This window comes from Equus asinus, chromosome 25, assembly GCF_041296235.1.
Source record: "Equus asinus isolate D_3611 breed Donkey chromosome 25, EquAss-T2T_v2, whole genome shotgun sequence".
In the NCBI taxonomy this organism is placed as follows: domain Eukaryota; kingdom Metazoa; phylum Chordata; class Mammalia; order Perissodactyla; family Equidae; genus Equus; species Equus asinus.
In genome coordinates this window covers 55957802-55983285 of record NC_091814.1, presented here as the reverse complement: position 1 = coordinate 55983285, position 25484 = coordinate 55957802, and the positions used below count along the sequence as shown (strand labels likewise).

Here is a 25484-nt window from a genome sequence, read left to right as displayed (position 1 = left end):
GCAAGTTGTTCGGACATTAATGAGCAAGCAGTCTGCATGCAACTGCAGCCAGGCCCACCTCTCACTGCTGAGGCAGTGAATACATTTTAAAATGGAATTAGAAAAATCCTGCCAAGCAAGGGTCTCTGGTACTACAGCTATTTTACGGGGAGGGAGAACGTGAACCTTGTAGTCTCCAGCTGCCTGAGCAGACGGAGTGGGTGGGCAGTGGGCACCGGAGGAAGCTGGCAAAGGGTTGCTGATGTTTGCTGACTGGGGATGCGGGGGCCGGGGGCGGGGCAGGGTGTAAGCCGGGGAGCTTCTCCAGGAGGCTTCTCCACGTGGCTGTGTTTGCTCTTCACACTACCCTGAGATATCCGGAGGGAAGCAGGGTTCTCTTCTTGCTGCAGTGGAAGACCAGGCCTGGAGACTCTTGGGTGAGCTGACTAGGGGGCCGGTTGCCTGGGTTCAAGGTAGTAATGGGGGAAATGGTTGTTGCTATGACTGTTTTCCATCCTTATTTAAAACTTTCAGCTTTCCAAAGCTTTGTCTTATATATTGCCTGGTTAATCTTAACAACGCCCCTGTGGAGTTGCCAGGGTAGGTGTTATTGTCTCTGTTTTACAGATGGGTAGACTGAGGCCTAGAGCAATCAGAGGCTGCTTGCTTGAGGGCGCCCAACTAGTTCTTGGCAGAGAAGAGACTGGACCCCGTGTTTCCAGCGTGTCCACAAGACCAAATTGAGCTCTGCAGGCACTAAATCCCCAGGGATCGCTTTAGGCAATATCCACGGGGCGCAGGCATGCCTCAGCCCAGGAGGGGCTCATCTCTTGGTTTCCATTTGCCCTTTAGTGATCAGCTTTCTGGACCTGGAGCTGTCCCTCCAGGGACGGACGTGGCCCTGGGGGTCCTGAGGGCTGCTTCCACATCCCGAGGAAAGGGGTCTTCCAGTTGTCAGAAGCCCTGCCCTGTCAGCTGACTTCCCCAGACCCAGAGACCAGTGGTTGGTGTGAGAAGCTGTGGTGGTTCCACCCCCGTCTCTGGGCATGAATAGACGGTATTCTTCTCTCTCTAGTAAACAGGGCCCCACATGCTCTCTGTGAGCTCCCTGGTGATTACTAGCATCTATTTTTAATTCATAAGCCTCCTCCACCACCCACACCCCTTGCCATTGTTTAGAACTCACCAGCTGGCTTTCGGACCAGAGCCGGCCCTGTGGGGGTTGAGTTACTGAAACACCCTGGAGGCAGCTAAAGTTCTGGGGCTGTCCTAGAGAGGCTCAGCCCAGCCCCACCCTAAGAAAGTAGGGGACCTGGCACCCTAAGGAGAGTAGGGGTGCATCAGAGGGACAGATAGGGGCTCCTGGTCCCAGGAAGCAGCTCAGCCGTGGTGATGGAGTTTGGCTGTCATTTGTTCCCTCCAGATCCAGTTAGCTGTCATCGGGGTTGTGCCTTAAATGATTTCCCTTTAAAACAAACACAAATTGCTGTCTCAGACTCGCCATTCTGCTTTCTACTATTTGTGTGACACTGAGCAAGGTAGCTGTTCTCTCCGTCTTATGTCTGTAAAGTGGAGAGAAATTGTCGTCATTCGTTGGTACCCTGGGGCGTTGGCAGGTGAATGGAGAATGCAGGTGATGTTGGGGTTCTCCGTCTGTGTATGGACTTAACCTCTGGGACCCCTGGGCCCTGGAGGCTGCCGCAGGAACCACGGGTGGTACGTGCAGAGCAGTGGAGTTAGGCTCCCTGGTCCCTGGGCACGTGGGTCTCCACGCTCTTTTTTGCTGAGCGGCAGTTCTTAGAATGTGTGTACTCTCGGGAAAGTGGGCTAACTCTTCCTCTTTCCTTCGTTGCCTGCCCCCAGACTTTCTGGGAGTGGATGAGCCCCTGCAGGGGTCCCATGCTGGGACCCCTTTCCGCCATTTCTTCCATGTCTAGCTTGGTCATTGCTTCCCTTTCAGCCTGTTCAAAACCTCTCTCCAGCTGTCCCTACGTTCCTCTCACCCCTTCTGGGTTTGTGCAGGGTGCACTCAGCTAGAGGGTCTGGGGAGAGGAATGGTGCGAGTGTGCTGGCTTTATAGCCGGCTCTGCCGGGCTGGCCCCTGGCCTTGCCCTGGCTGCCCCTTCTCCTGTATGTAGTGTGGCTGGTCCCCTCTGAGGACCAGGAGTAGGGTGGGGCGGGAGCCGGGAGCTCACAGAGGGCACCTGGCAGCCCCAGAGACCAGCACGGAGGTGCCCAGCGGCAGGACAACAGGCCAGCCTGCTGCTCTCTGGCTTTGAGGGCACACAGGGTGGGAGAGGGGGCCAAGGTCTCTCCAGTCGTGTTGCGGGGTGTGGTGGGAGGGTGGAGAGATGACGCCGTGACTGGATGCTTCCCTGTGGCCTCATGGAGGCGTTATCTCCAGGCCCCAGACAGAGAAGGCAGTGGTGTTCTGCCATCACCTGAACCAGATCAGACCTGGGACAGCCTCTTCCCTCGGTACTCCTCCACAGATTTATCCAACAACAAGATTCCTTCTCTGCCCTTGTGTAAATAAGCACCCCTGTTTACTTCGAGGGGTGAGAGTGAGGGCCACTCTTGACTCCAGGCCCTTGCCAAGAAGACAGCTCTTGGCTGGCGCCAAGGGGCCCTGGTTTATTTGTGTCTGGGAGCCTGCTGGTTCAGAGGTGGGTGTCAGCTCGTTGAGAGAGTTTTCACACATGTCCCCTGGGCATCTGGGGGAGGCCAGGCAGTTCATCTGTGGGGCCTCCTGATGTGTCTGAGCTTGGAGGCCAGGTTACATGGGAGGCCGAAGGGGCTCTGCTCCAGGGTCCAGCTGGGTCCCCTGGTCTGTCCACACAAATACATCCACCTTCAGAGCCGTGTGACGCTCCGCCTGTCCTGTCACCTCTGGGCACGCTTGGGTCTGTGCCTGTCTGAACGCACCCCCAGTTCCTGGGGGGGACAGCTGCCTTCTCTGTTCCCCTCCTGCACCCATCTCGTCCCGTCTTCCCTTCTCTCTTCCTCTGCATGGAAAGGCCCCTCAGGCAGAGGGAGAGCCGGAAGCAGGCAGCCGCACGGCCTCCCGAGACTGTGCCTATGCTGCTAGCTGCTTGCCAGGCCCAGGCAGGGGGACTCTGCAGTTGCCATGAACGCTCGCTCCCTGTCCCAGCAGTCCAAGCCCCTATTGCCCAGGGGCCTTCAGGCCCCGCCATAGCCGTGTGTCTTGTGGTACCTGGGAGTCAAGAAGTTCTTCCTCTAGTCTGATTTGAGTTCCTCATGTTCAGGTGAAGCTCCTTGCCTTTTAAGAATCCTCTCTGATCAGGAGGGGGCCAAAAAGTGAGGACTCTGCCCCTTACCCAAAGCTCTGACACCAGAGACCGTAAGCAGCAGCCCCCTCCTGACTTTAGAATGGAGTTGTGGGCTCAGTTAGCTGCCCCATCAGGCCACTGGCCTCCAGAGTTAGCCTTTATTCGTTTTCCCCGCAGACATCCATGACTTTCTTTCTAGATAGAAAGTTCCCAGTGCTCTCCAGATTAGCTCTGGCATCTGGGAGTACAGACTTTCCCAGGTGCAAGGGGCGAAGTTAGACAGCGTCCAAGGTTCCTGGCAAGACCTGATGTTGTACATTCTTAATCTGCTGGTCTCTAAGCTCGGGCCACAACCTTGTGGGAGTCTTCTGGGGCTCTATGCAGCCCCTAGGCGCTGAGATGATGCCAGCCCAGACACAGGCGGGAGATGCCAGTCAGGTCCCCAGCCTTCTCCCTCAGGGTCCTCAGCCTCGGCCTCAGCTCCCTCGGACACCTCAGCAGAAGGTGTGCCAAGGTTTGGGTGTCAGCCCCCCATGCCAGAGCCAATAACAATCAGCACCAAGAGGAGCTCTGTGTCATCCAGTTCCAGACGGCAAGGAGCCGGTGCTATATGTGGGAATGGGTCATGGGAGCTGGCACAGGTCTCCCCAGCCACCAGGCACATTTCTCCCTGGACCCAACACATCCCTGAGATGTGAAATGTGACCCTGGTCCCCTCTGGTGCCAGATGAGGCAATGGAAATACAGTATCATTAACCTGATCCGTGCTTCTGCCTCTTTTTTCTTTTCGTAGGCACAGTTTGGGCTTTCTCTGTTTATACCCCATGGGGCAGAGGGCTCTGAAATAGAAGCAACGATGAATGCACATGCCCCATTGCGTTCTTTCTAGGTTCCTGGGGAACCAAGGGCTCTCCTGCCCTGCAGTGGGGGGCTGGAGGCAGTGAGTGAAGTCTCTGGGAACAGTAGCCTTCTCTGACCTCCCTTCCCTCTCCAGTGACAGGTGCTGGGGTTTTGCAAGCAGCTTGTCTAACTGTTCTTGGTCCCCGGCCCCTGTTCCCCACATCCTCCAGGTGCTGACTCAGATGCCCCTGCTGTGTTTGTCTCTTTGACTTTCCCCGAAGCCTGGATTTAGGGAGTTCTTACTGCATCCTTTTCCACCTCTCCAGATACCCCACCACTGGATAGCCAGTATTCATATCTACTGAATAATTCAGCATTCTCAGCCAAAGCTAAATCAGATCCAGAATGATACTGTGACCAGGAGGCCTCCTTTGGGTAGCTGGAAAGGTGAACCCTGCCCTGGAAAGACAGGTGCTATGTAATATTAACTGCATTATATAAGGTTTCTTCATTGCCTGAGAAGGCAGCTTCAGACCCAAATATGATCTGGGCCCCATGCCTGTCTACGGACTCCTTAGGGGCTCAGCAGCATCATGGACATGCCCCCAGGCCTTGTCGGTCACGTCCCTTTGACATGTCCCTTGGAGCTTTCCTGGCATTGGCACTCAGTTGAATGGCACCCTACAGCTTGCAGGATGCTTTCACATACATTTCTCGTTTAATCGCGTCAGCTCTGGTAAGGTCTGAGCCCTTGACAGCAGGATGCCTCAAGATTTCTGTGTTTCAATCCTCAGATTTTTGAAAGGAATCGTTCTAAATTATTCTTGACAAATAGGGTGGGTTGGAGGGTGCTCTGCTTGCTAAAAACTGCCCAAAAAGAAGACGCTGCTTCCTCTCTGGGTCACTTTCTCCTGGACCTGTCCCCAGTGTCCTCTCCCCTGGGAAAATAGAGCGGCCATGAGAGGCACAGAGTTGTCCATCTCTTCTACCCGCCTGGCACCAATTTCGATTTTCCTAAAAGTGACTAGGTGAGTGGTTCTCTCCACCTTCTGGAACCTGGCTCGGGTCTGTGCCTGAGGAGGCCTGCCCCAAGGAGTGTGCGTGGCCTTAGACAGAGGACAGAGGACCAGGGTGAGGGGAGGAGATGCCCTCCCCCCTCCCTGGAAGCAGCTGAGAGGCGGCCTGGCGTGTGCCCGCTGATGTCCCCCACTGCTCTCTCCACCCTGGCCTTTCCCGTCTGCCTTTCCAGCTCGTGTGGCAGCGCCCCCACCTGCTCCTAGGAAATGTGCCTACCTCAGTTGCTCCCGTTCACCCTGAAGAATGGGAACCTTCCTCCTGCGTTTCCCCAGGGCAAGCAGGGCTCTCTGGGACATGAGTTTCTAAGAAAATGCACCTTCTGGCTGGGCCTAAAAGTGAGTGGTACGGGAGGGCACCTCTGAAGACGGACCCCTTCCCACACCCCCATTTCCTGGCGGTGAGCCTCGGAGAAGAGGGGCCTTTCACGCAGGCCTCCTCACTGGGAGGCCTTCCGAGCGTGTTTGGAGGCTGAGAGTTTTTAAGGCCTCACCTTGTATTCTGAGCTGCTAAATTTAGCTGCTTTTCAGCTTAGTCTTTGCTCCTAAAGCCTGTGACTTCTCCAGTTTCCCATCCTTCAGAAGGTATGGTTTGTACTTTTTTCCCCTAAGATAAAGAAAAGTAAGTAGGATGATAAAAAAAAGAGGGGACTGAAGAACAATAACCAGGGGAAAGGAAGAGATGATAACAAATTAAATATTGAGAGTATTAAAGGAAGAAGGGACATGCATGGCAGTTAAGGGAAGAGAAAACCAAACCAGGCAGGCCCAGTGAGAGAGGGGCCGAGCGCCGCTGTACGTGCAGAGGTTAGCCTCGCGCTGGGGCCTGGGCGTCCTTGCAGTGTTGCCTTCCGGGACAACGGGAGCCTGTCCGTTGCCCCTGGGTTCAGGCCACCCTGGAAAACTGGAAAGAGTGAGGCCAGAGCCCCCTGGCACTGCGCACCCACCGTAGCCTGCGAATCGATGGCGACGCCCACCCTGGTGGCTGGCGGGGCCTGCGTCTCTGCCGCGCCAGAGAGGGCCAGCCGGCCAGACTTAGCAGGGAGCACACGCCGTGGCACCGGCCCAGCAGCGCTTTCTCTTTGCAACAGGAAAGTTGCCCTGTGGCTCGCGTCCTTTGCCTCAGTGCCCATGCGGCTCTGCCCATGTCCACTGCCACTCTTTCAACTTTGCTCCTGTGGCCGCTGCTTTCCTGGCTTTTTCTGTTCCAGCAAAGTCTTCCAGGTACCTTCTAGAATGACTATAGTGTGTGTGCACCTGCACATGTGGTGAGGGAGCCTGAGGACTAGTCATCTTTTTCTGTAAAATCTACATGTCAGGCGTTTTCACTCATGTTCCCGTTTTATCTCCACTGCAGCCCTGGGGGATAATGATCATATGGACCCTTTTGCAGCTGGGAAAACCGAGACTCTGCTGCAGAGGGTCTCCAGGGCTCAGCTTCTTCACCCCTCCTGCGCCCCTGAGGCCACCGGCCTCGCTCCCACGGCCTCCTCCTCCAGGCTGCTCTGTGGGTGCTGCTGCCTCCTCTGGTGGTTGTGAAGCCCATGGGCAGGGCCTGTCGAGGCTGCTGCGCTAGCGAGTGGCAGGGTGAGAATTTACAGCGGCCTTCTGACGCCAGGCCCGCGCCGCGCCACTGGCAGGCTTCTCCAGCGCCCACGAGCCGGCCTTGGCACGTCTGCCTGCGACAAACCCGCCTGCCTTCTACCAGGGCTCTCCCAGCCCTCACTCATCACACATTCCTCCCATTGCAGTCACGGACGCTGAGTCTCAGAGCCTCTGCTGACTCGACCAGGGTCTCATAGCAACAACAGAACTGAGACCCAAGCCCAGAGCTGAAGTCCCTTTCCCACCATGTCAGGATGCCTCGGGCTCTGTTCCCCACCCCTACACAGGAAGCCCTGTGTCCTTGGGAGATTTGGGAGCAGACTCTGGAGGAAAAGGGCTCTCCGTTCTGCTGGCAGACACTCCCTCGTCCCTCTTAGCAGACTGTTGGTTCTCCCCTGAGCTCCACCTCCCTTCTCCGCTGCTCCGTTACTGTGCTGCTGGGCAAGTTGTCCCTGGAGGGGCTGAGCCCTCCCCTTAGGGAGATGCCAGATGCCATGTAGGGCGACTCTCCTCAGGGTCTGTGGTGGTGCTGTGTGGCCTTGCAGGACCTTCTTTCTGGTACTTCTGAGCCTTCATGATCCCAGGCAGCCTGGGGAGAGATCCCTCATGCAGAGAGAAACCCAGGGCTCAGCTTACCCAGCCCCCTCCCTCTAGTCTCCTGCTGCCACTGCCTTCTCCTTTCCCTTCTCCTCCTTTTTAGCTGGTAAGGAAAGGTTGCAAATCTTGGCTTGGTGGAGCCTAGAAATGAGGGGCAGGGGAGGGGTGTCTTGAGTGTGAGAAGACCAAGCTGTCTCCATTGCTGCCTGGGACAGAACTGCAGTAGCTGGACCGTCTTTCGTTGCAGCTCAATGAGATGGTCGTTGGGTCATTTTACAGACAGGAATGTTGAGGGAGGGTCAGGCTCATGCTAGGTGCAGGGAAGCGGCTGAATGCCTTTAAGATCTGAGCCCTACTTCCCCGGGGGCAGTAAGACCTGAGGCCTGTGTGCACAGAACCATTACACAAGAAGAGCGGTACCAAAACATCAAGTCAGAACTGAGGACTGTAGGGGGAGATCATTTGCAGACGTATGGAGCTGCCGAAGCCTTCCCTGACCCCACATGTCTCTGACTGCACGTCAGAGCTGCCCCAGAAACTGGGACCTGTGTAATGTGCTTTGGCTGGGCTCCAAACCCCGAGTCATTGGCCACCACAAATGTTTGTAAGGTTTTCGGAGCCAGAGCCCCAGGTGTGGGACTTCGGCTCCTGGTGTTTTCGCTACAGGCCGGTGTCAGGCCCCAGAGATAGCGCTGGCCTCTTCTTATCTCCTCGCACCTCCTTGAACTTGGGACCGCCCCATCAGCATGATTCATGTTGACCCTCAGTATTTAAGCCCTCAGTCCCTCTCCAGGCTCAAGTGGGTACAGGATCTGTGTCGTCTTTGGTGATTCTGCCGTGGGAAGCTGCCCTTAGAGAGACCTAGTAGACTCCTGAACGCTGCTGGGCACCCCACCACCCTCCTCACAGCTTGATCTCCTCAACTGTGGACTTCTGGCCCCCTCTGCTGGCCACTCACAGGATTTCCTGCTGGGACCGTCAAGATGAAGCCCAAGGAGGAGGAGACCGCTGTGAGTTTGCCATCCACGTTTGGTCCTGGGTGTTTTGCCTGCTCAGGCCTGGGGGGAGGAGAGCGGGAAATGGGAAGCAGAGGCTAGCGGAGAGGTAGCTGCAGTGGTGTCCAGAGCAGAGAGCGGATTTCTAGGAGAGGATCTCGGAGCAGAGGAATTCCCCAGGTGAGGCTGGCTGCGGTCTGATTCCTCCTGGCGGGAACTGGAGTAGGGAGGCTGCCTTGGAAGTGATGGTGCCTTAGCCAGCGGGAAGGGCAGCAGGGAGAGAGGAGAGGACTCGGGCAAGCTGCCTGTGCCGTGAGCAGCAAGGACTCCCGCCAGGCTCCGGCCCTTTTGGCTTGGGCTCCTCTCCATCCTGAGGCTGGCTAGGAGGCCCACTTCCATTCTGAGGCTGAGGAAGGTTGTGGATGGACTGTGCTTCTGTTTGTGAGGGGGAGGCATCCTGGGCATGTGTGGTGGGGCAGAGCACCCATCTGGGTGAGTGAACGATGCAGGCACACATGTCCCCGTGTGCCCCCTCACCCCTCGCCCCGGGCTGGAGTTGCTCCCTGTCACACCTGGGTGTCTTCATGCACACTGAACCCATGGTGGCAACAGCTAGACTTGGGGACAGGCAGGGCAGGGTTGGGGGGCACCTCATCAGACTGTGGTCTGCCCGCTCCGTGTCTTCCCTTTCCCCTCCCAGAAGGAGCAGCCCATGAGCCCAGGGGAGGGGAAAATCTCCCAGAGCAATCCGTCCCTAATCCCTGGGCCAGGCTTCAGACCGGAGATGGCGGCTGCCGAGCCTGGGAGCTCAGGCACACCTGCTCGCAGACCCCGGCTCCCCTTGGCAAGCTCACTGCTGCCCAGGGACTGTGACCCCGGGGGCCTGGCACAGCCCTCAGAAAGCTGGAGCCTCAGAGCCCCTGGCACCCCTTCGCCAGCACGGCTTTGGGAGACACTGCCCACACAGGTGAGGTAGAAGGAGAAAAGCTCACGGGACAGGGACAGGAGTGGGCCTGTGGGATGGGAGAAAGCCATTTCTGCAGTTTGTCAGGCCGGTTGTGCTATCCTCTGGTCTCTCGGGGTGTGGCCTCCTCACCTCTCCATTACAGAGAGCTCTGTGGATGGAGAAGGGTGGAGGAGGTAAGCACCACACCTCCAGCCTTAGGCTGACCGGTGCTGGGAGGACCCTGGGGTCGAGTGAGGGGGACTTGTGCCAGGAGGACAGGTGAACCCTGGCATGGATGCCTCCAGAAACCAGTGGCCATGTATTCCTCCACCTGTGGCCAGAGGAGCTGATATGGAATTAAGTGGAAGGGTGCTCCTGGTTGTGGTCGCTTCTGTCCACAGAGAAACAGTGACGGGGGAGAGGAGGTGACGGTCCAGTGAGCCCTGAGCCCGGGTGGACAGTAGAAGAGTCCAGAAGGAGCAAAGTGTTGGGCACATGGGGCTTTTGGAGAATTTAGAGGATGGAGACAGGGGAGGCCCCAAGGTGGGAAGAGGCCCCCAGGTGGGAGGGCAGCTCCAGGGGCCCACCCAGGGGTCTCTCAGTGTGAGGAGGCAGAGGAGAGTACAGGACATGTGTGTGAACAAGAAGGCATTGTTCTCAGCAGGGCAGGGGATGAGGTGACTGCCGGGAGGGTGTGGTTTTGACCAGAACCAAGGGGGGGGACCTAACAGAAAGGACCGGAAGCCAGGGCCAGCTGAGAGGAGAGGGGCTGTGCTAGGAAGGGGGAGTAGCCCTTAGGGTCGGGTGGGAGGAGGCCGAGGGCAGCCTCTGCCCCGCCTTGAGATCTTAGGTGCTACGTGCAAACATGAAGGGGGTGCGTCTACCCGTCTGTTTGTCCCCTGCACCTGAAGTCCCTTGCAGCAGCATGAGATTCCTTGTAGAGCCGTGGATGGTGTGCCCTGCCACCAGGAAAGGGGCACTACAGGGAGAGCAGGTCCCTTGGGCGCCTGCCCCTCGGATCCCCTGGTTGATGGCTGGGGCCTTGCTGCAGGGGTTTTTCACCTGCACCACCCCCTGAACAGACCCAGGTGAATGCACATGCTGCTCCACGTGTACCCGGAAGCATTCACCTCCCTGCCCTCTGGAGAAAAGCCGCTTAGGCACCCAGGCACCAGAGGAACCACTGGGTGGGCTGCGCCTCCCCCGTTCCCCGCCCCCAGGCCTTTCCCCACCTGGAGTGCTGGGTCAGTTGTGCTGGTGCATCCAGAGCTGGGGCTGAGCAACCATATTCCCATGTGTCCCCTCCAGGAAGAGAAGGAGACAACAGCCCAGCAGGCTGTGCTTGCTGCTTTGGGAGAATGGCGGCTGCCCCTGACTCCAGGACCAAAGGTTGGGATAATTTTCCCAGCTCTGGCTAGAACATCAGATTGGTGTGGGAGACGTCAGGTTCCCTCCCTCCCAGCTTCCCCATAAGGTCAAACTGCCTTTTTGGACTGAAGGACTTTAGCTAGCCATGAATGTTCCTCTCCATACCTCCTTTTCCCTCTGGGAAGTAGGAGAAAAAGGGAATCTCAGGGTTCTCCATCCCGAGAGGGATGCTCAAATCAGAGTCATAGGGCCAGAAGTCAGCAGATGGAACCATCTCTGCTGAGTCACCTGGTCGTGACAGCCCCTGTCATGCTCACCTGCTGGGCTCCTGGCCACTGGCAGCCCAGGCCCTGCCCAGGGCAGCATGCTGCATGGAGCTCGACCCACCAACAAGGCAGGGCTGACACCTGACTCCATTGTTCCCCGCCCGGGGGATCCCAGGGTGACGGGGCTGCCCTACTCTCCTGAAGGGAAGTGTAGGAGCCCCAAAGCTCTTTTTCTTCCTTTTTTTTGGTGTGTATGTCTAAGAGGACCTTAGTGTTGGCTTTCCAACCCGTAAGCAGATGGTTAAGATGGGACGGCCCCATCCTCTGTGTCAGCCTGCTCTGGGGACCCTAACAGGAGCACTTGGTAAATCTGGGAAGGGCTGCTCATGCCCGAGGCTGGGGACTCAGGCTGGGAGCCCTCTGCAGCCTCTTGGGAAGCTGGAGGCACAAGTGTGGAGCACATGCTCCTTCCAGGTGGTCACTGTTGATATGGTCCGTCTTGAAGAATGATTGATGTATTTGTACTGTTGCTGAGGAAGTAGAACCACAATTCACGTTTCACATCACCAGTACCCTTCCCTCCCCACAGGCTTCCCGTGAGCCTGACCCCGCAGTCTGCTGTGTGCCCCCAGCCTCGGCGTCCAGGCTGCTGGGCTAGTGTGTGAGAGGAGGACTTGTTATCACGTGTCCGGGGCTAGATTAACACGAGGGTGTGAGCTCAGGCCCGGAGGAGGTGGGAGGCCACGGGAGCCGGGCTGGGAGCTTCTGTAATCTGGCAGAGCGCCTAATCCAGCTTCGCTTAGAGCTGCTGAAAGGGGGCAGGGAGGAGAGTCTGTGACGCTATGAGGCCGTGTGCGGGGTGCTGCCAGGTATGTGAGCACCGGAGTAGGGCGAGGGCTAGGGAGAGGTGGGCCCGGACCCTTCAGACAACATCCCAGCTCTGGCTTTTCCAGAACATTCATCAGCACTTCCTGGACCTCAGCCTCTGTGTAGAACCAGGTCTGTGGCCTTGGCCTGGATGGTGGGCACCCTAAGCAGAGAGCACCACACGGCCTCCCTAATTGTGGAAGAAGCCTGGCCACTCTCCACAGTCCTCTTCTCAGAATTGCCCAGCCTGTGCATGGAGGCTAATCCTGAGGCCAGACATCTGTGGGGTGAGGAGCCATGGTGCTGGCGGCTGGGCATGGACAGAGGGCTGGGTGGCCTGGGCCACGTGGGGCTCTGTGACACTTTCGGGAGAGGAGCAGTGTGCATGTGTGGCCCACTCGCTGCCGTGCTCTGGCTGCCCGCTAGTAACCAGGAGTTGAGTGATGTGTATTGTCCTTTTCAGTCGTCCAGCCCCAGGACAAGGGTTGGGAGGAGTTAGGAAGAGCTTCTGCTCTGTTGAAAATGAGACTGAGATGGAGGACACAGACACCCTCCTGCAGACCCACTCGGTAACAGGATGTTGGCTGGAGCCGCAGCCCAGGCCAGCAGGTTGGAGGACCCTGGCCGTCCATACCAGGTTGTGCAACCATCACCTCTGTCTAGCTCCAGGACATTTCATCACCCCCACAGGAAATCCGTACCCATTAAGCAGTCACTCCCCATTTCTCCCTTCCCCAGTCCCTGGCAACCATTAATCTGCCTTCTGTCTCTATGGATTTAACCATTCTGGACATTTCTTATAAATGGAATCATTCAGCATGTGACCTTTGTGTCTGGTTTCTTTCACTTAGTGTAATGTCCTATATATATTGGTACTTCGTTCCTTTTATGGCCGAATAATATGCCATTGCATGGATATACCGATTTTGTATACCCATTCACTGATCAGTGGGCATTTGAGTTGTGTCCACCCTTTGGCTATTGTGACTAGCGCTGCTGTGAACAACTGCGGACAAGGATTTGTTTGAATCCCCATTTTCAGTTCTCTTGAGTATATATACCTAGGAGTGGAACTGCTGGGTCACACGGTAATTTTGTGTGTAACTTTTTGAGGAACCCCCAAGCTGTTTTCCACAGCAGCTGCTCCATTTTACATGCCCACCAGCAAGGTTTGAGGGTTCTAATTTCTCCACATCCTCGCCAACACTTGCTATTTTCCTTTTTAAAATTAGATCCCTCCTAGTGGGTGTGGTCCCTCTTGGGGGTTAAGTATTTTTATTTGTTTTGAGCCCCTGCTGTATGCTCTGAGACTGTACTGACATTGTTGGCTTCACTCACGGCGTCTCGTTTCATCCTCCTCCAACTCTTTGAGGTAGGTAGAATTGCACCCCTTTTCTAGATGAGAAAGCTGAGTTCCGGAAAAGTTAATGACGAATCCAAGAGCACACAGCTGGTGAGTGACAGGGCCAGGGTTCTGAATCGGCATCTGACCACAGTCGGTGTCCTTCCTGTTGTCCTGGCTGGCCTGTACCCTGTCTCAGTGCTACGGTTTTCTCTTTTGGCAAATCGCTCCCTCCTCGTGCTCTGCCTGTCCCGTCCCTCGTAAAGCTTTCTCCTCTAATGTTCTAGTCTTCCTTCCCTTGTTGAGCATCAGCCCTCTTCACACCTCTGCCTGTCTGCCTGCCACCTCCTTGGCTCTCTTTCCCTCGGTCCCCTGTCCCCTCCCAAGTCCTGAGGGGCACTGCTGCCATGGGGTGTTTGTCTGGAGAGGGAAGGCGTGGAGAACTCCCCGCCCTCCTCTGCGGGGAGGAGAACAAAGTGGGTTGTCTGCGACTGGGGATGGCCAGCAGGATCCCGTGTGGTCAACCTCAGTGGAGGGGCAGGAGGGAGCCGGTGTCCTGCTGCAGGACCCCGGGCTCGAGTCTGAGCCCAGGGCAGAGAAGAGGAGCAGGCGAGGGTGCCAGGACCCCTATGGGGCCACTCCAGCTCACCATCAGCCCCAGCTGGTGTTCCCGGGGCATCTGTTCTCCTCTCATTCGTGGGGAATCTCACAGCCAGCTTCCACTCTGCTTTTCCATTTGTAGCTAGACAGCTGCCAAATCGCGGGCGGAAAGACTCTAGGCGGCCAGGGCAGAGCCATGATGGGCCGGGAATTTGCTGTTCTACAGCCCCTCATCGTCCTGAAGCACTTTTTAAAAATGCTTTTCACAGCGCTTTTCACATCCGTGTCTCATTAGCTCCTCCCGCAGGCCTCTGAGTCGCTGGGCAGATGCTGTCCTCATTGTGAAGATGCAAACCACCCAGCGCTGAGCATCCAGCAGTGATGCAGCCAGACCCGAAAGTCCTTTTCTGGACCTGCTTCCCCCTACGAAGAGAGTGGAAGAGAAGGAAGGAGAGTTGAGCCTCTTTGGAAAGGATAGTGGCCTTAGAAGAGGGTCGAGCTCTTTAATGTTAAAAGCCACGTGTTGCACACAGAACTTAATTTTGTGTGGTTCAATATCTATATTGTAGTATCAATATTGAGTAAATTTGTTGGTATAATCTCTTAAATAAACTTCATTTTCTTCCCCTTCGAAAAAGACCTGTGCTGCCTAGGCCCCGACAGCTTGTGTGAGCGCCTTCCGAACGCCCTGCGCTGAGCTCAGTGCCTGCTGGACTTGGCTTGTGGGACCTTCACTGAAGACCTGAGGGCAGATATGACTGTCCTCGTTTTTCAGGGGGCCTCCCGGTCAGGAAAGTTGAGAGAGGCTGTTTGCCGTCGCTGCAGGCAACAGCCCAGGATGGCGTTGAACCGCAGGACGGGGTTTTAAGTCAGACTGATGTGACAACTAGACCTTGAGACAGATCATTTAAGGGAGACTGTGGCTGGGCTTCTGGGGTACGCGAGGTCAGGAATTCAGGGGAGCAGGGTCCTGAAGGGATGAGCGCCTGACGGGAGGACTAGGGGACAGAGGGGAGACGCAAAGCAAATGTTAGAGGAAAGTCCTGATTTCAAGAGTGATGAGGAAGGGATTGGCGGCGTCCCCAGCATCCCCGGGGAGCCGTGACCTGGAAAGACCCCAGAGGAAGCCCACAGAGGAGCCTCCCTCCACTGGCTCCTGAGTTTGGCAGGGCTGTTGCCTTGAATAATGTTTTCTAGTAACTTTGCACCTTGGCAGAAATCAAGCCCGGTGACTTCTGCCTGTTATTGGCATGGGCCATTTCTGGTTCCGCTGCATGTGACTGGGCCACCGCCTTTGTTTTTAACCCTTTCCCCCACATACACCTCACCCCCCCCCCCCACTGCCCATACATATAGAGAGTGAGTGGTCTGGCCCGGCCGCAGTGGGGTGTGCTGTGTGTAAAAATATGTGGGGTTGAGCCATTTCCTGCTGCTTCCGTTGTTGCATGACGATAAGACACTTGGGACTCAGCTGTGGACAGAGATCCTCCCGCAGGCTGGGGGGACCGGCCCTGGCAGAGCGGGGCTCCTGGCCCGCCTGCTTTCATCTGCCCTGCATTTCCCATCTTTCCTATCTTTCTGTGACCTTTCCTTCCTTTCTCTCCCTCCCCCCATCCTTTCTCAGTCTCTCTTCTCTTTCCTTTGTGCCACCCTCATGTGCTCGGGAAGCCAGCCTGCCCGCCTGCCAGCGAGGAAGGGGCTGTCCTCTCCTTCCTGTGCATTCACCCCCTTCCAAGCTGGGTGGCTCGTACCCTCAGGCCCCCAGACTGGTCCCTGCTTCTCCTGGCCTGTGGGTCACTTCTGGAACTGAGTCCTGGGGGACCTGGCCAGCAGGGCGGGGGGCAGTGTGCTCCTCTTGGTTCTGGGAGACTGGGCAGGGCTGGGTGCTCCCACCATCATGAGGCGGAAGAGGTTGCTGATGACTCCAGAGAGCTGGAAGGTAACGGAGGGGCTGGGAGAGTGTGAGCGGGGGTGGGTGACCTGCTGAATTGTGCTAGGGAAGCCAGGGTGGGAGGGCAGGGCTTCCTGCGGCTGCGCGGGGCCGAAGTGTAGGCTTCAGTCAGCTCTGAGGGAGAGGCCTTGCAAGACAGGAGCCTTATGGGGAGGCAGTGTCCAGAGGGACCCTGTCTCATCCCTGAGAAGTCAACCATGTAGCTCTGCTGAGAGCAGATCTGCCTAGGCTGTGTTTTAGGGGTGTGGTGGGATGGGGTGGATAGCAGATGTGAGAGTCCTCTACCAATGCAGCTCTAAGGGACACTTGTCATGCTTTCGGACACTTTTCCTGAAGTTCCCTAGCCAGCCTGCATCCGTTTTCCAGGCAGAGAGACCAAGTCAGAGTGTCCAGGGACACAGGAGAGAATCCTGCTGTGTCCGCTCCCATGTTCATGCTTTACCCAGCTTCCTCTGCTTGCGTTCTTCCCCAGGTCGACAAGGGAGACCTTGTGGCCCTGAGCCTCCCTGGTGGCCCCAGCCATGGTGACACTGATGGCCCCATCAGCCTGGATGTGCCGGACGGGGCCCCGGACCCCCAGCGGACCAAGGCCGCCATCGACCACCTGCACCAGAAGATCCTGAAGATCACGGAGCAGATCAAGATCGAGCAGGAGGCGCGGGATGACAACGTGGCGGAGTACCTGAAGCTGGCCAACAATGCCGACAGGCAGCAGGTGTCGCGCATCAAGCAGGTGTTCGAGAAGAAGAACCAGAAGTCCGCCCAGACCATCGCCCAGCTGCACAAGAAGCTGGAGCACTACCGCCGGCGCCTGAAGGAGATCGAGCAGAACGGGCCCTCGCGGCAGCCCAAGGACGTGCTGCGGGACATGCAGCAGGGGCTGAAGGATGTGGGCGCCAACATGCGCGCGGGCATCAGTGGCTTTGGGGGCGGCGTGGTGGAGGGCGTCAAGGGCAGCCTCTCAGGCCTCTCGCAGGCCACCCACACCGCCGTGGTGTCCAAACCCCGGGAGTTCGCCAGCCTCATCCGCAACAAGTTTGGCAGCGCCGACAACATTGCCCACCTGAAGGACCCCCTGGAGGATGGGCCCCCCGAGGAGGCGGCCCGGGCGCTGAGCGGCAGCGCCACGCTCGTGTCCAGCCCCAAGTATGGCAGCGATGACGAGTGCTCCAGCGCCAGCGCCAGCTCGGCCGGGGCGGGCAGCAACTCTGGGGCGGGGCCTGCCGGGGCGCTGGGGAGCCCCAAGTCGAACACGCTGTATGGGGCCTCTGGCAACCTGGACGCTCTGCTGGAAGAGCTGCGGGAGATCAAGGAGGGCCAGTCCCACCTGGAGGACTCGCTGGAGGACGTGAAGGCTCAGCTGCAGAGGGACTACGCCTACATGACCCAGTGCCTGCAGGAGGAGCGCTACAGGTGGGTGCCGCCTCCCGCGCTGCCACCAGGTCGTAGACTCGGTGTGGAGGCAGGTGGAGGAGCATGGGGAAGGGTCCCGGCTGCGGGAAGGGGCCGGTGAGGCCCTGAGAAGCCTCCCTCCAGACTGCTCAGAGCATCTGGGAGAGAGGACTGTGGGACCAATGGAAGGAAGGCCCTGCCTGTCTCAGGAGCTTTGAGCATCCCTGCTTGATGGTTATGTGGTCAGAATCCAGAAGGGGAAACTGGGGTGGGGACCAGTGGCATGGCCTCTCATCTGCAGACTCTGGTTAAGGCACTGACTCTGGACCCAGGTGACCTGGGTTCAAATCCCAGCACCACTATTCACTATTTACCTTGAACCAAGTACTTAATGCTCGTTGACCTGTTTCCTTATCTGTGAAGCACAAATAACAGGAATCCCTACTCATAGCATTTGTGAAGATTAAATGAGTCCAAACCTGTAAAGTCCAAGTATGTAACTAGCTGCATGGTCAGTTTGAACATCCATTCAAAGCTCTAGAGTCAGCCTGGGGTGGAGCTGGAGTCTCTGGTCCTCCCCCTCTGCTCTGGGATGGAGCTGGAGTCTCTGGTCCTCCCCCTCTGCCCACTCTGATCTTCTGCTCTGGGATGGAGCTGGATCTCTGGTCCTCCCCCTCTGCCCGCTCTGCTCTTCTGCTCTGGAGTAGAGCTGGATCTCTGGTCCTCCCTCTCTGCCTGCTGTGCTCTTCTGCTCTGGGCTCTTGCGTGGCCTTTGGCACCTGCTCCCTGGGATTCTTGGGGATTTTTTCCTTAGTTAGCACTTTTTCTTTTTCTTCTTTATATATATGAAGAAAGTTTGGAAAATTGAGGCGGATCTCTGCCTGAAAACTAACTCTGGCAACATAATAGTTATCTTGATATTTTGTGCCTTCAGAACAGGGATTGTGTCTCCATAACCCTGTGTCCCTGGTACCCAGGGAAGCATCTTAGCCCAGGGCTCAAGGCCCAGGTTGAAGTCAGTCAACCCCTGACCCCTCGGTCATGAGCTGTGTGATCTTAGGCAAGTTCCTGAATGTCTCTAGACTCAGTCTCATCTGTAAAATGGGGATGACACACCTCCTTATCTCATGGGGCTGTGGTGAGGGTCCTGTGAGATAATGAGCGTCAAGTGCTGAGCACAGTGCCTGCCCATGAGAAGTGCTGTGGAAATAGTAGCTTTCAGTATTGCCGTGAAAATTGGAACAGGGCTGAACACGTGGGGTGGTTGAGTCACTGCTGAGAGTGCATGAAGTTGGCCCTGGGAGGGAGAGGCGGCTCGGGGAGCCAGGCCCGGTCCCACCTTCTCCTCCTGCCAGGTACGAGCGGCTGGAGGAGCAGCTCAATGACCTGACTGAGCTGCACCAGAACGAGATGAGCAACCTGAAGCAGGAGCTGGCCAGCATGGAGGAGAAGGTGGCGTACCAGTCCTACGAGAGGGCCCGGGACATCCAGGTACGACCAGGGCTGAGCCGGGGCCCACCTGCCGGCAGAGCTGGCAGCAGCCGGAGGGTGAGGGTTCACCAAGTGGGGGTGAGGGACACAGGCTGTTCTGTGGGCGGGGCAGATGGGCACAAGCGTGAGGGCGATAAGACTGGGGCAGACTGTGCGCTGTGCAAACACGCCCTCTGGCCAGAGCCGTGCGTGCCCCCAGCCCTTGGGTGGTGGCCTTGCCAGTGACTAATCGGAACTTCCAGGCTCTAGACTGCCTCAAGAGGAAGCTGGGACTGAGCCCGCTCCTCCCCTTCCCACATGAATCAAGACTCCCGTTTCCTACCATCCTCCCCAAAGAGTCCTAACTAAAGGACTCTGACTCCAGCGGCACCTGACCAGCCTGTACCCTGCCCAGCCTTTGGAGGGGGCAAGCTGTGCGTTGTCGCTCTCTCTGAGGGGCAGGTGGAGTCAGCCTGGGGGTCTTACCCACCCCTCTGCCCCTGCAGGAGGCCGTGGAGTCCTGCCTGACCCGGGTCACCAAGCTGGAGCTGCAGCAGCAGCAGCAGCAGGTGGTACAGCTGGAGGGCGTAGAGAACGCCAACGCGCGGGCGCTGCTGGGCAAGTTCATCAACGTGATCCTGGCGCTCATGGCCGTGCTGCTGGTGTTTGTGTCCACCATCGCCAACTTCATCACGCCCCTCATGAAGACACGCCTTCGCATCACCAGCACCGCCCTCCTGGTCCTTGTCCTCCTCCTCCTCTGGAAGCACTGGGACTCCCTCACCTACCTCCTGGAGCACGTGCTGCTGCCCAGCTGAGTGGCCAGCCTGTCCCTGCCCTGTGCTCTCCGCAGCCCCGGCTGGCCACGTGTCTCCCGGAGGGCTCCGGGACGCGACTCCCTTGGACTTCTTCGTGTGTCCGGTTTGGCCTCCTGCTCACAGTGTCCATTCCAGCAGCTCCTGCCCCCTGTCTGTTCTTGCTTCTGTCTGATGCCTTCTCCCTGTTGGCCTGAAGGGAGCCTCGTGTGTGGTCCTGGCCAGAGGCGATGGGGATGTCTGTGGCAAAATGGAACAGAGGAGGACACCAAGATGGACTGCTTTGATTATTCACGGTCTCACAGGGACTTCTCCCAGCTGACTCGATGCCGCGGGGCAGAAGGCCAATGAGAACAGAAGCAGGAGAGGGGCCGCGCCTTAGCTTTCCTTGGAAAGAGCCCTTGCCAGAGGTGGCCACGGGAAGGAGGCAGGAGAGTGAGGGGGGCTCTGCTGGCCATGAAGCGCAGGGAAGAGAAGGGAGGGGCTCCCCAGCCTTCAGGTACTGCTGGACCAGATTGCAGCTCGGCCCACCCCTCCTTCCTCCAGAGCTGGCTTGAGGCGTTCTGGCCTGGGCCCTTCTGAGATCTGAAGGGTGCAGGCTCTGGAGACCAGCGGCTGGGGCTTTGGACTCGTGTTTTCCCTCTTGTTCTTTCTGCGTGTCACTGGATCTGCTCTTTTCAGGGAAACAGGCCCCAGGGGCCCCAGCCTCAGCCTAAGCCCTTAGGCCTCTGGGAGCAGTGGGTTCTATTTATTTATTTATTTGTTCCTTTGTACCTTATCCCAACTGAGCTCCAGGGAGGGTCCCGCCCCCTCCTCTCTCTGAAGCCAGGGCTTATTCTTGGCTGTCGGGCGCTTCCACGCCATTTAGCCTCTGGCTGGGAGAAGTGGGGCAAAGCCACCCAGCCCTGCTCTCCCAGAGCGGCCCTTCGACCAAGATGGGCGGGCAAAGCCTCTCTTTTATACGTCTATTTATTTTGTGTGTGTGTGTTTGTGTGGAGGAGGCTGTTTGTTGCTTTATTCTTTTTATGGCTCTGGAGTGTTGTGTATGGCTTCTGTTCACATCCCCGCCTCCCATGGGCACTTCCAAGAAGAGAGGGGTCTTCTCAGAAAAGGAGAGAAGAATCCCCCAGAGCAGGGGGAGGGCAGTGCCTGCCAGCTGTTGCGGACCTTCCTGAGAAATAAATATCCTCTCAATTTTATATTCTGTCGAGTGCCGGTTGATTAGGCTGTCTCCATGGAAACCACCAAGCGTTTCCCCACGCCCAGTCGTTCTGGTAATACAGACTGGCCTCACCTGTTGGCCTCCTTCCAGGATCCAACATTGAACGAGGCATCATCCACCCTCCCCAGTCCCACTTTGTGCAGCCAAAGCTCTGTCCTAGGTGATGGGAGGTGAGACGACGCCCACCCAGCCAGCCCTCCTGAGGTTTCCAGGAGGAGGGCGAGTGGGAGTGGATTACACAGCTTGGAGAAGACAAGCAGTGGGAGAACTGAACGACAGCAGTCTTGCCCAGGTGTGGCCACAAGAGGGCAGCAGAGTCCTTATGCCACCCTTTCTCCAGGTTCGGTCCCAAAGAGGGGCATCTGTTGGAGTTCGCCTGGCCTTGTCAGTGCTGTCCAGCCAAAGCACAGATCCTCTGCTCTCCAGGAGCTGGCGCATGGCCTTGAGCATAGAGGCCAGGCCCTCAGGGTCTGCTCTGTGGCTGTAGCTCCCACCCCTGGCAGTAAAGGGCACAGAAGGCTCTGGATTCCCACACGAACCATGTGGGAAGCTTGTGGGGTGGACACCTGAGTTTCCTAATGGGAGAAGGAGGAGATGCTGGCTTCCAGCATCATGGAAGCAGGAGGGGTGTGGGAAAAACACCTCCCCCAGAGTCTTGGCCTGTAATTAGTGCCCTGGTGGCCAACTCCCATCTCTTCTCTTGCACTCTATGTCCACATCTGTAGTTTGGGATGGGATGTGGTAATGGTTAATTGCAAAGGACTCTGACACTGTGGTTCTGGAGGTCCGAGGAGTCAAAAGTTGGAGCTATATCCGTGGCCTAGGGCGTGAGGGGGCTCCAGGAGTCAGAGACCATGCCCTAACTGGATCAGAGAGGTTGCTATGTGGCCCACCACAAGGAGGGCGGCATTGGCAGTTCATCTTTGCCCTGTATAACCATGTAGGAGTTTGACCAGGTGACCTTACGAGGCCTTTCAGCAGCGTCACTCCTGGGCCCCGCACCCTTCTTCTCTCCCAACCACATGCACACACTCCCCTTGGGGGCCGCGGGCTGTCGGGCTGGGAGCCCACATTCCTGGGCCCCAGGTGGGGGGTGGCTGCTCCAGGCTGTAGACATTTCCCACATTCCTCCCCAGGGTCAGGTGCCTTCCCTGCATTGGCTTTTAAATGTCACTGCCAGCCCCAGTCCACAGCCACAGTCCACACTGAAAGGGCGGGGGGAAGGGGGAGGGAGGCACTCTCAGCTGATCCCGAGGCTGTAAAGCGAACCGTCTGAGAAGAGGGGGAACATCAGCCCCAGCGGCAGAGTCATCTGCAAAAAGGACCGAACAACAACCCAGCTGTGGCTGCATTTGCCTCATCGTGACGGGGGCCATCCACAAAGCCCCGCCCCCACCGGAGTCCGGTTTTCTTCTTATGCTTCCCCACTTCCCCTTTTGTGTCTGATCCTCTCTCCCTTCTGTAAAACGGGCATGAATTGTCCCCACTCCAGACCTGCCTCCCTCTCCCACCAGGGGTTCCCAGTGTGGCCCCCTCGCGGGACCCATCCTCCTTCAGACTGCAGGACTAACAGGCAGGCTCCTTCCCAGAGCATCTGTCTCACAGGTCCCCGCCCCACACCTGGGGGTTCAGAGGGCTCAGCCAGGCCGGCCCAGGCGGGGCAGCCGAGAGTTCACCTCTGCCTGGGCTCATGTGATACCATGCCAGCAGTGCTTGGTGGGTATGGGTCTGGCCTGGAGCAGGCATGTTGACTGTGCCCGTGCAGAGCTGGCACTCCCTGCCAGCCTCGTGGAAACGGGAGTTGCAGCAGATGCAGCCTTGGCAAACACACAGCCTGCAGACAGCGTGGCAAAGGGAAGTACTTAAACGCCACCACTCCAGGTTACTCCTGGAGATTCTGGGGTAGAGAGGGAGGGACTGGGGAGGACAGCCCTGGGGCCACAGGGCAGGAGAGAATGGGAGCTGTGTTGGGCACCTGGAGGCACACTCAGGGCAGCCTTCATTTCCCGTCTGTGGCAGGGTCCTTAATGAAGTCTAGGTCCCAGTATTAAGAGCACCGACTTCGGAGCCAGCAGGCCTGAGCTCACATCCCAGTGCTGCCACTCACCTTAGACAAGGTTCCAGCTGCTCTCAGACCAGTGTCCTCATCAATAACTCTGCAAATGACATCGGGCTCACAGGTTTGGTGTGCAGGAGCGACGACATTCCGCACGTCAAGAGTTTAGTATAGTGCCTAGAGCATAATAAGGGACTAACCCAAGGCAGTTATTACTGCTCCTCATTCCCGAACTCGGGGACGTTCAAGTGCAGAGGCACTGCTCAGAGAAGGCCAAGGCAGGCCCAGCAGAAATGTTCAAGGCTGAAGGTGACGATGGAGTCCTGATCCTCACAGTTCCCCTCCCCCGGGAGCTGAGAGCCTGCTTATTCCAGAGGCCTTTGCCCTAAGTCTCACAGGCAAAGTGGCCCAGTCCCAAGGCGTCAGGCTCCAGCTTGAGAGAGGACTGGATGAAGTGAGCCTGGCCCTGGCCAGCTGCCTCCTCCCTGGTCCTGCGAGTATATCAGAGTGTGGGGCCCTCCCTCCTCCAGACCATGGGCCAGGGTTTGATTTGAGATTCGGCCATGCTGGCTGTGAGGTCGTGGGCCTCAGTTTCCTCATCTGAAATGTGGTAATGATGCCTGTGCTCCCCAAACGGCAGGGCATTCCTGAGGCTTAGAGGAGATGTCAAATGTGGGTGACTTGTCCCTAGGAGACACCTGTCAGGATGCTGCTGGGCCATCCAGGCCACCTGGGAGGGCTCTGACCTGCTCAGGGCAGGGCTGGGGAGGGCTTGAGAAGTGGCCAGCAGTGACTCCTTGTCCCAAAACGTGGTAGCCGACCTCCAGATGGAGACCGCAGAGGAAGCTCGGCCGCCACCAGGGGTGCTGGGATGGCGGTGGGGCGGGAGGAGAGAGAGAGACTTGCCTCAGCACATCCACACCTGCCAGCAGGACCTGAGTCACCGACCAGCCAGAAGGGCAGTCCTGGTTGGTGATGGCAGCATTGCCTCCCACGCTCGGTCCTCCCGGGAGAACCCGCCCTCCTCAGCAGCCAGTCCCTGCCTGTGGTTCCCCCACCCTCCCACGGTCTACTGTCCAGATGAGGTACTCTGGGCCCGCGGTGCTGGACAGGCCGCCTTGGGCAGCACCCACCAAGTTGGCTGTGCTTCGGAAAGCCCCCAGAGGAGACCCCAGCAGCTCTGGTGCTGGGCTCACTGTCCCCAGCCTCCCGGCCTGAAGCTTCTCGTGTTGCCCGACTTGGGGACTTGGGTTGTTCCCGTGGCAACTGCAGCTCACAGGGGACCAGCCGAAAGCAGACGCTGTAGGAAGAGCTGGGTCTCTCTCTGGCTGGTCTGGGGGCTCTGTTCCCTGATCTCCCACAGGATGCCGAGTTCTCTCAGCACTATCCTCGGTCCCCAGCTCTGGGTAGGAAACCGCCCACTTGTGCAGGAGCTGGGTCCCCTTGTGCTGGGTGACCTCATGGTTGAGGTCAGCCCCAAGCACCCAGAGTTGGGGTGGATTGAGGAGAAGATTTCCCACGAAACTGGGCCTTAAATGAACCCATGCAGGAGAGCAGTCACCCACACAGACCTGTTCTGTCTCTGACTGGTTCCTCCTCCCCATCTTCTCAGCCAGGCGGGGCCAGGCCAGGCTGAGGATGGGAGGACCTGAGAGGTAGCCACGTGCTGCTGAGCAGGAAGGGGCTGAGGCGGGCTCTCCATTTCCTCTGCTGCCCTTGAGCTCTCGTCATAGTTTAGCAGCCTGGGGTCCAGGTGTGTAGCTGCCAAAACACCAGCCTCAGGTTCAATTAAATTCAAGAAAGACAGTTTGGAGCACCTGCTCTGTGCCAGGCACTGGGGACACAAAGAAAAGCAAGACATGGTCCACGCCCTCATGGAGCTCACAGACCAGTGGGGACACACAGGAACACGCACGCGCCTCTGAGACAGAGGCAGACAGAGATCAACTCTGCGGCGGGGGCCGGGCTGGGAGGCCCAGGGAGGGAGAGCTTCATTCAGCTGGGGAGTTTGGGGAGGTTTCTGGGAGCACTGGAAGATGAGCGAGAGGCAGGAAGGAAGAGGGTGCTATGGCAAGGTGGTTTGGGTCAGGCCCTGGGTTCCAGGAGGAATAGAAGGCATCGCTCCGTGGCGTGGCGTGAGGGGGTATGCGGCTGCTTCAGGCATCAGTCCCGCCCAGCCCACTCCCAGAGCACAGGGTACCTGGGGAAGGGGCTGCTAAGTCCTTTCCACTGAGAACGAGGGAAACGAGGGCATCTTCCAGAGACGGAAGGAAACCCCCACCCCGAGACTTCTGGGACTCGAGGACTTGAAGGGTTGTTTGTGCTTGGAGCAAAAGGGAAGGTGAGGGGAGTTTTGGAGAGAAAGGAAAAGCAGTCCCCTCAGGAAGAGCTGGGATGATTTGGAATTCTGGGGACTTGGGGGCTAATGCTCAAATGTGCTGTGTAACACTGAGCAGGTCATGTAACCTCTCTGGTCTGCAGTGTCCTCATCTCCACATAAATGGAGAACTTCGGATGGAGAGGCTGATGTGGCTAGTGAGTCTCTGCGAAGATCCAAGAAGGCGTCTCTGCACGGATCTAACCCGAAGGCAGGCTCCCAGTGTGGTGGAGAGGAGGCCTGGCAGGGCTGAGGTCTGTGGGTAGGAACACATGCTGGCAGAGGAGCCAGGGGAGCAAGGGGAGGTCTGCGGTCCATACTCCCACCACCGGAGGGGTCTCTGCTGCTGGACGCCCAGGCCGGAGGCCCAAGTGTCGGCCAGCAATTGCCTCACCTAGAGGCGACGAGAGGGCTGAGCTGGCTCCACAGGGCT

The 25484-nt window shown here is 57.7% G+C and overlaps 1 protein-coding gene across 7 annotated transcripts in view; it reads left to right on the top strand.

Annotated features, from left to right (window-relative positions):
* Positions 1-20595, top strand: part of TMCC2 (transmembrane and coiled-coil domain family 2) — a 35449-nt gene extending 14854 nt beyond the window's left edge. For 5 of the 7 annotated variants that reach the window (XM_014829347.3, XM_014829364.3, XM_070497195.1 and 2 more), the window contains exons 4-6: positions 16192-17132; positions 18467-18602; positions 19088-20595. In XM_014829347.3, coding sequence (XP_014684833.1) covers positions 16192-17132; positions 18467-18602; positions 19088-19399 — 1389 coding nt within the window. In that variant the 3' untranslated portion in view covers positions 19400-20595. Of the gene's footprint in view, positions 1-8180; positions 8395-8970; positions 9347-16191; positions 17133-18466; positions 18603-19087 lie in introns of those variants that run through there. The other 2 variants (XM_014829397.3, XM_044758068.2) reach the window with 2 other exon arrangements.
* The last annotated feature ends 4889 nt before the right edge of the window (positions 20596-25484 follow it).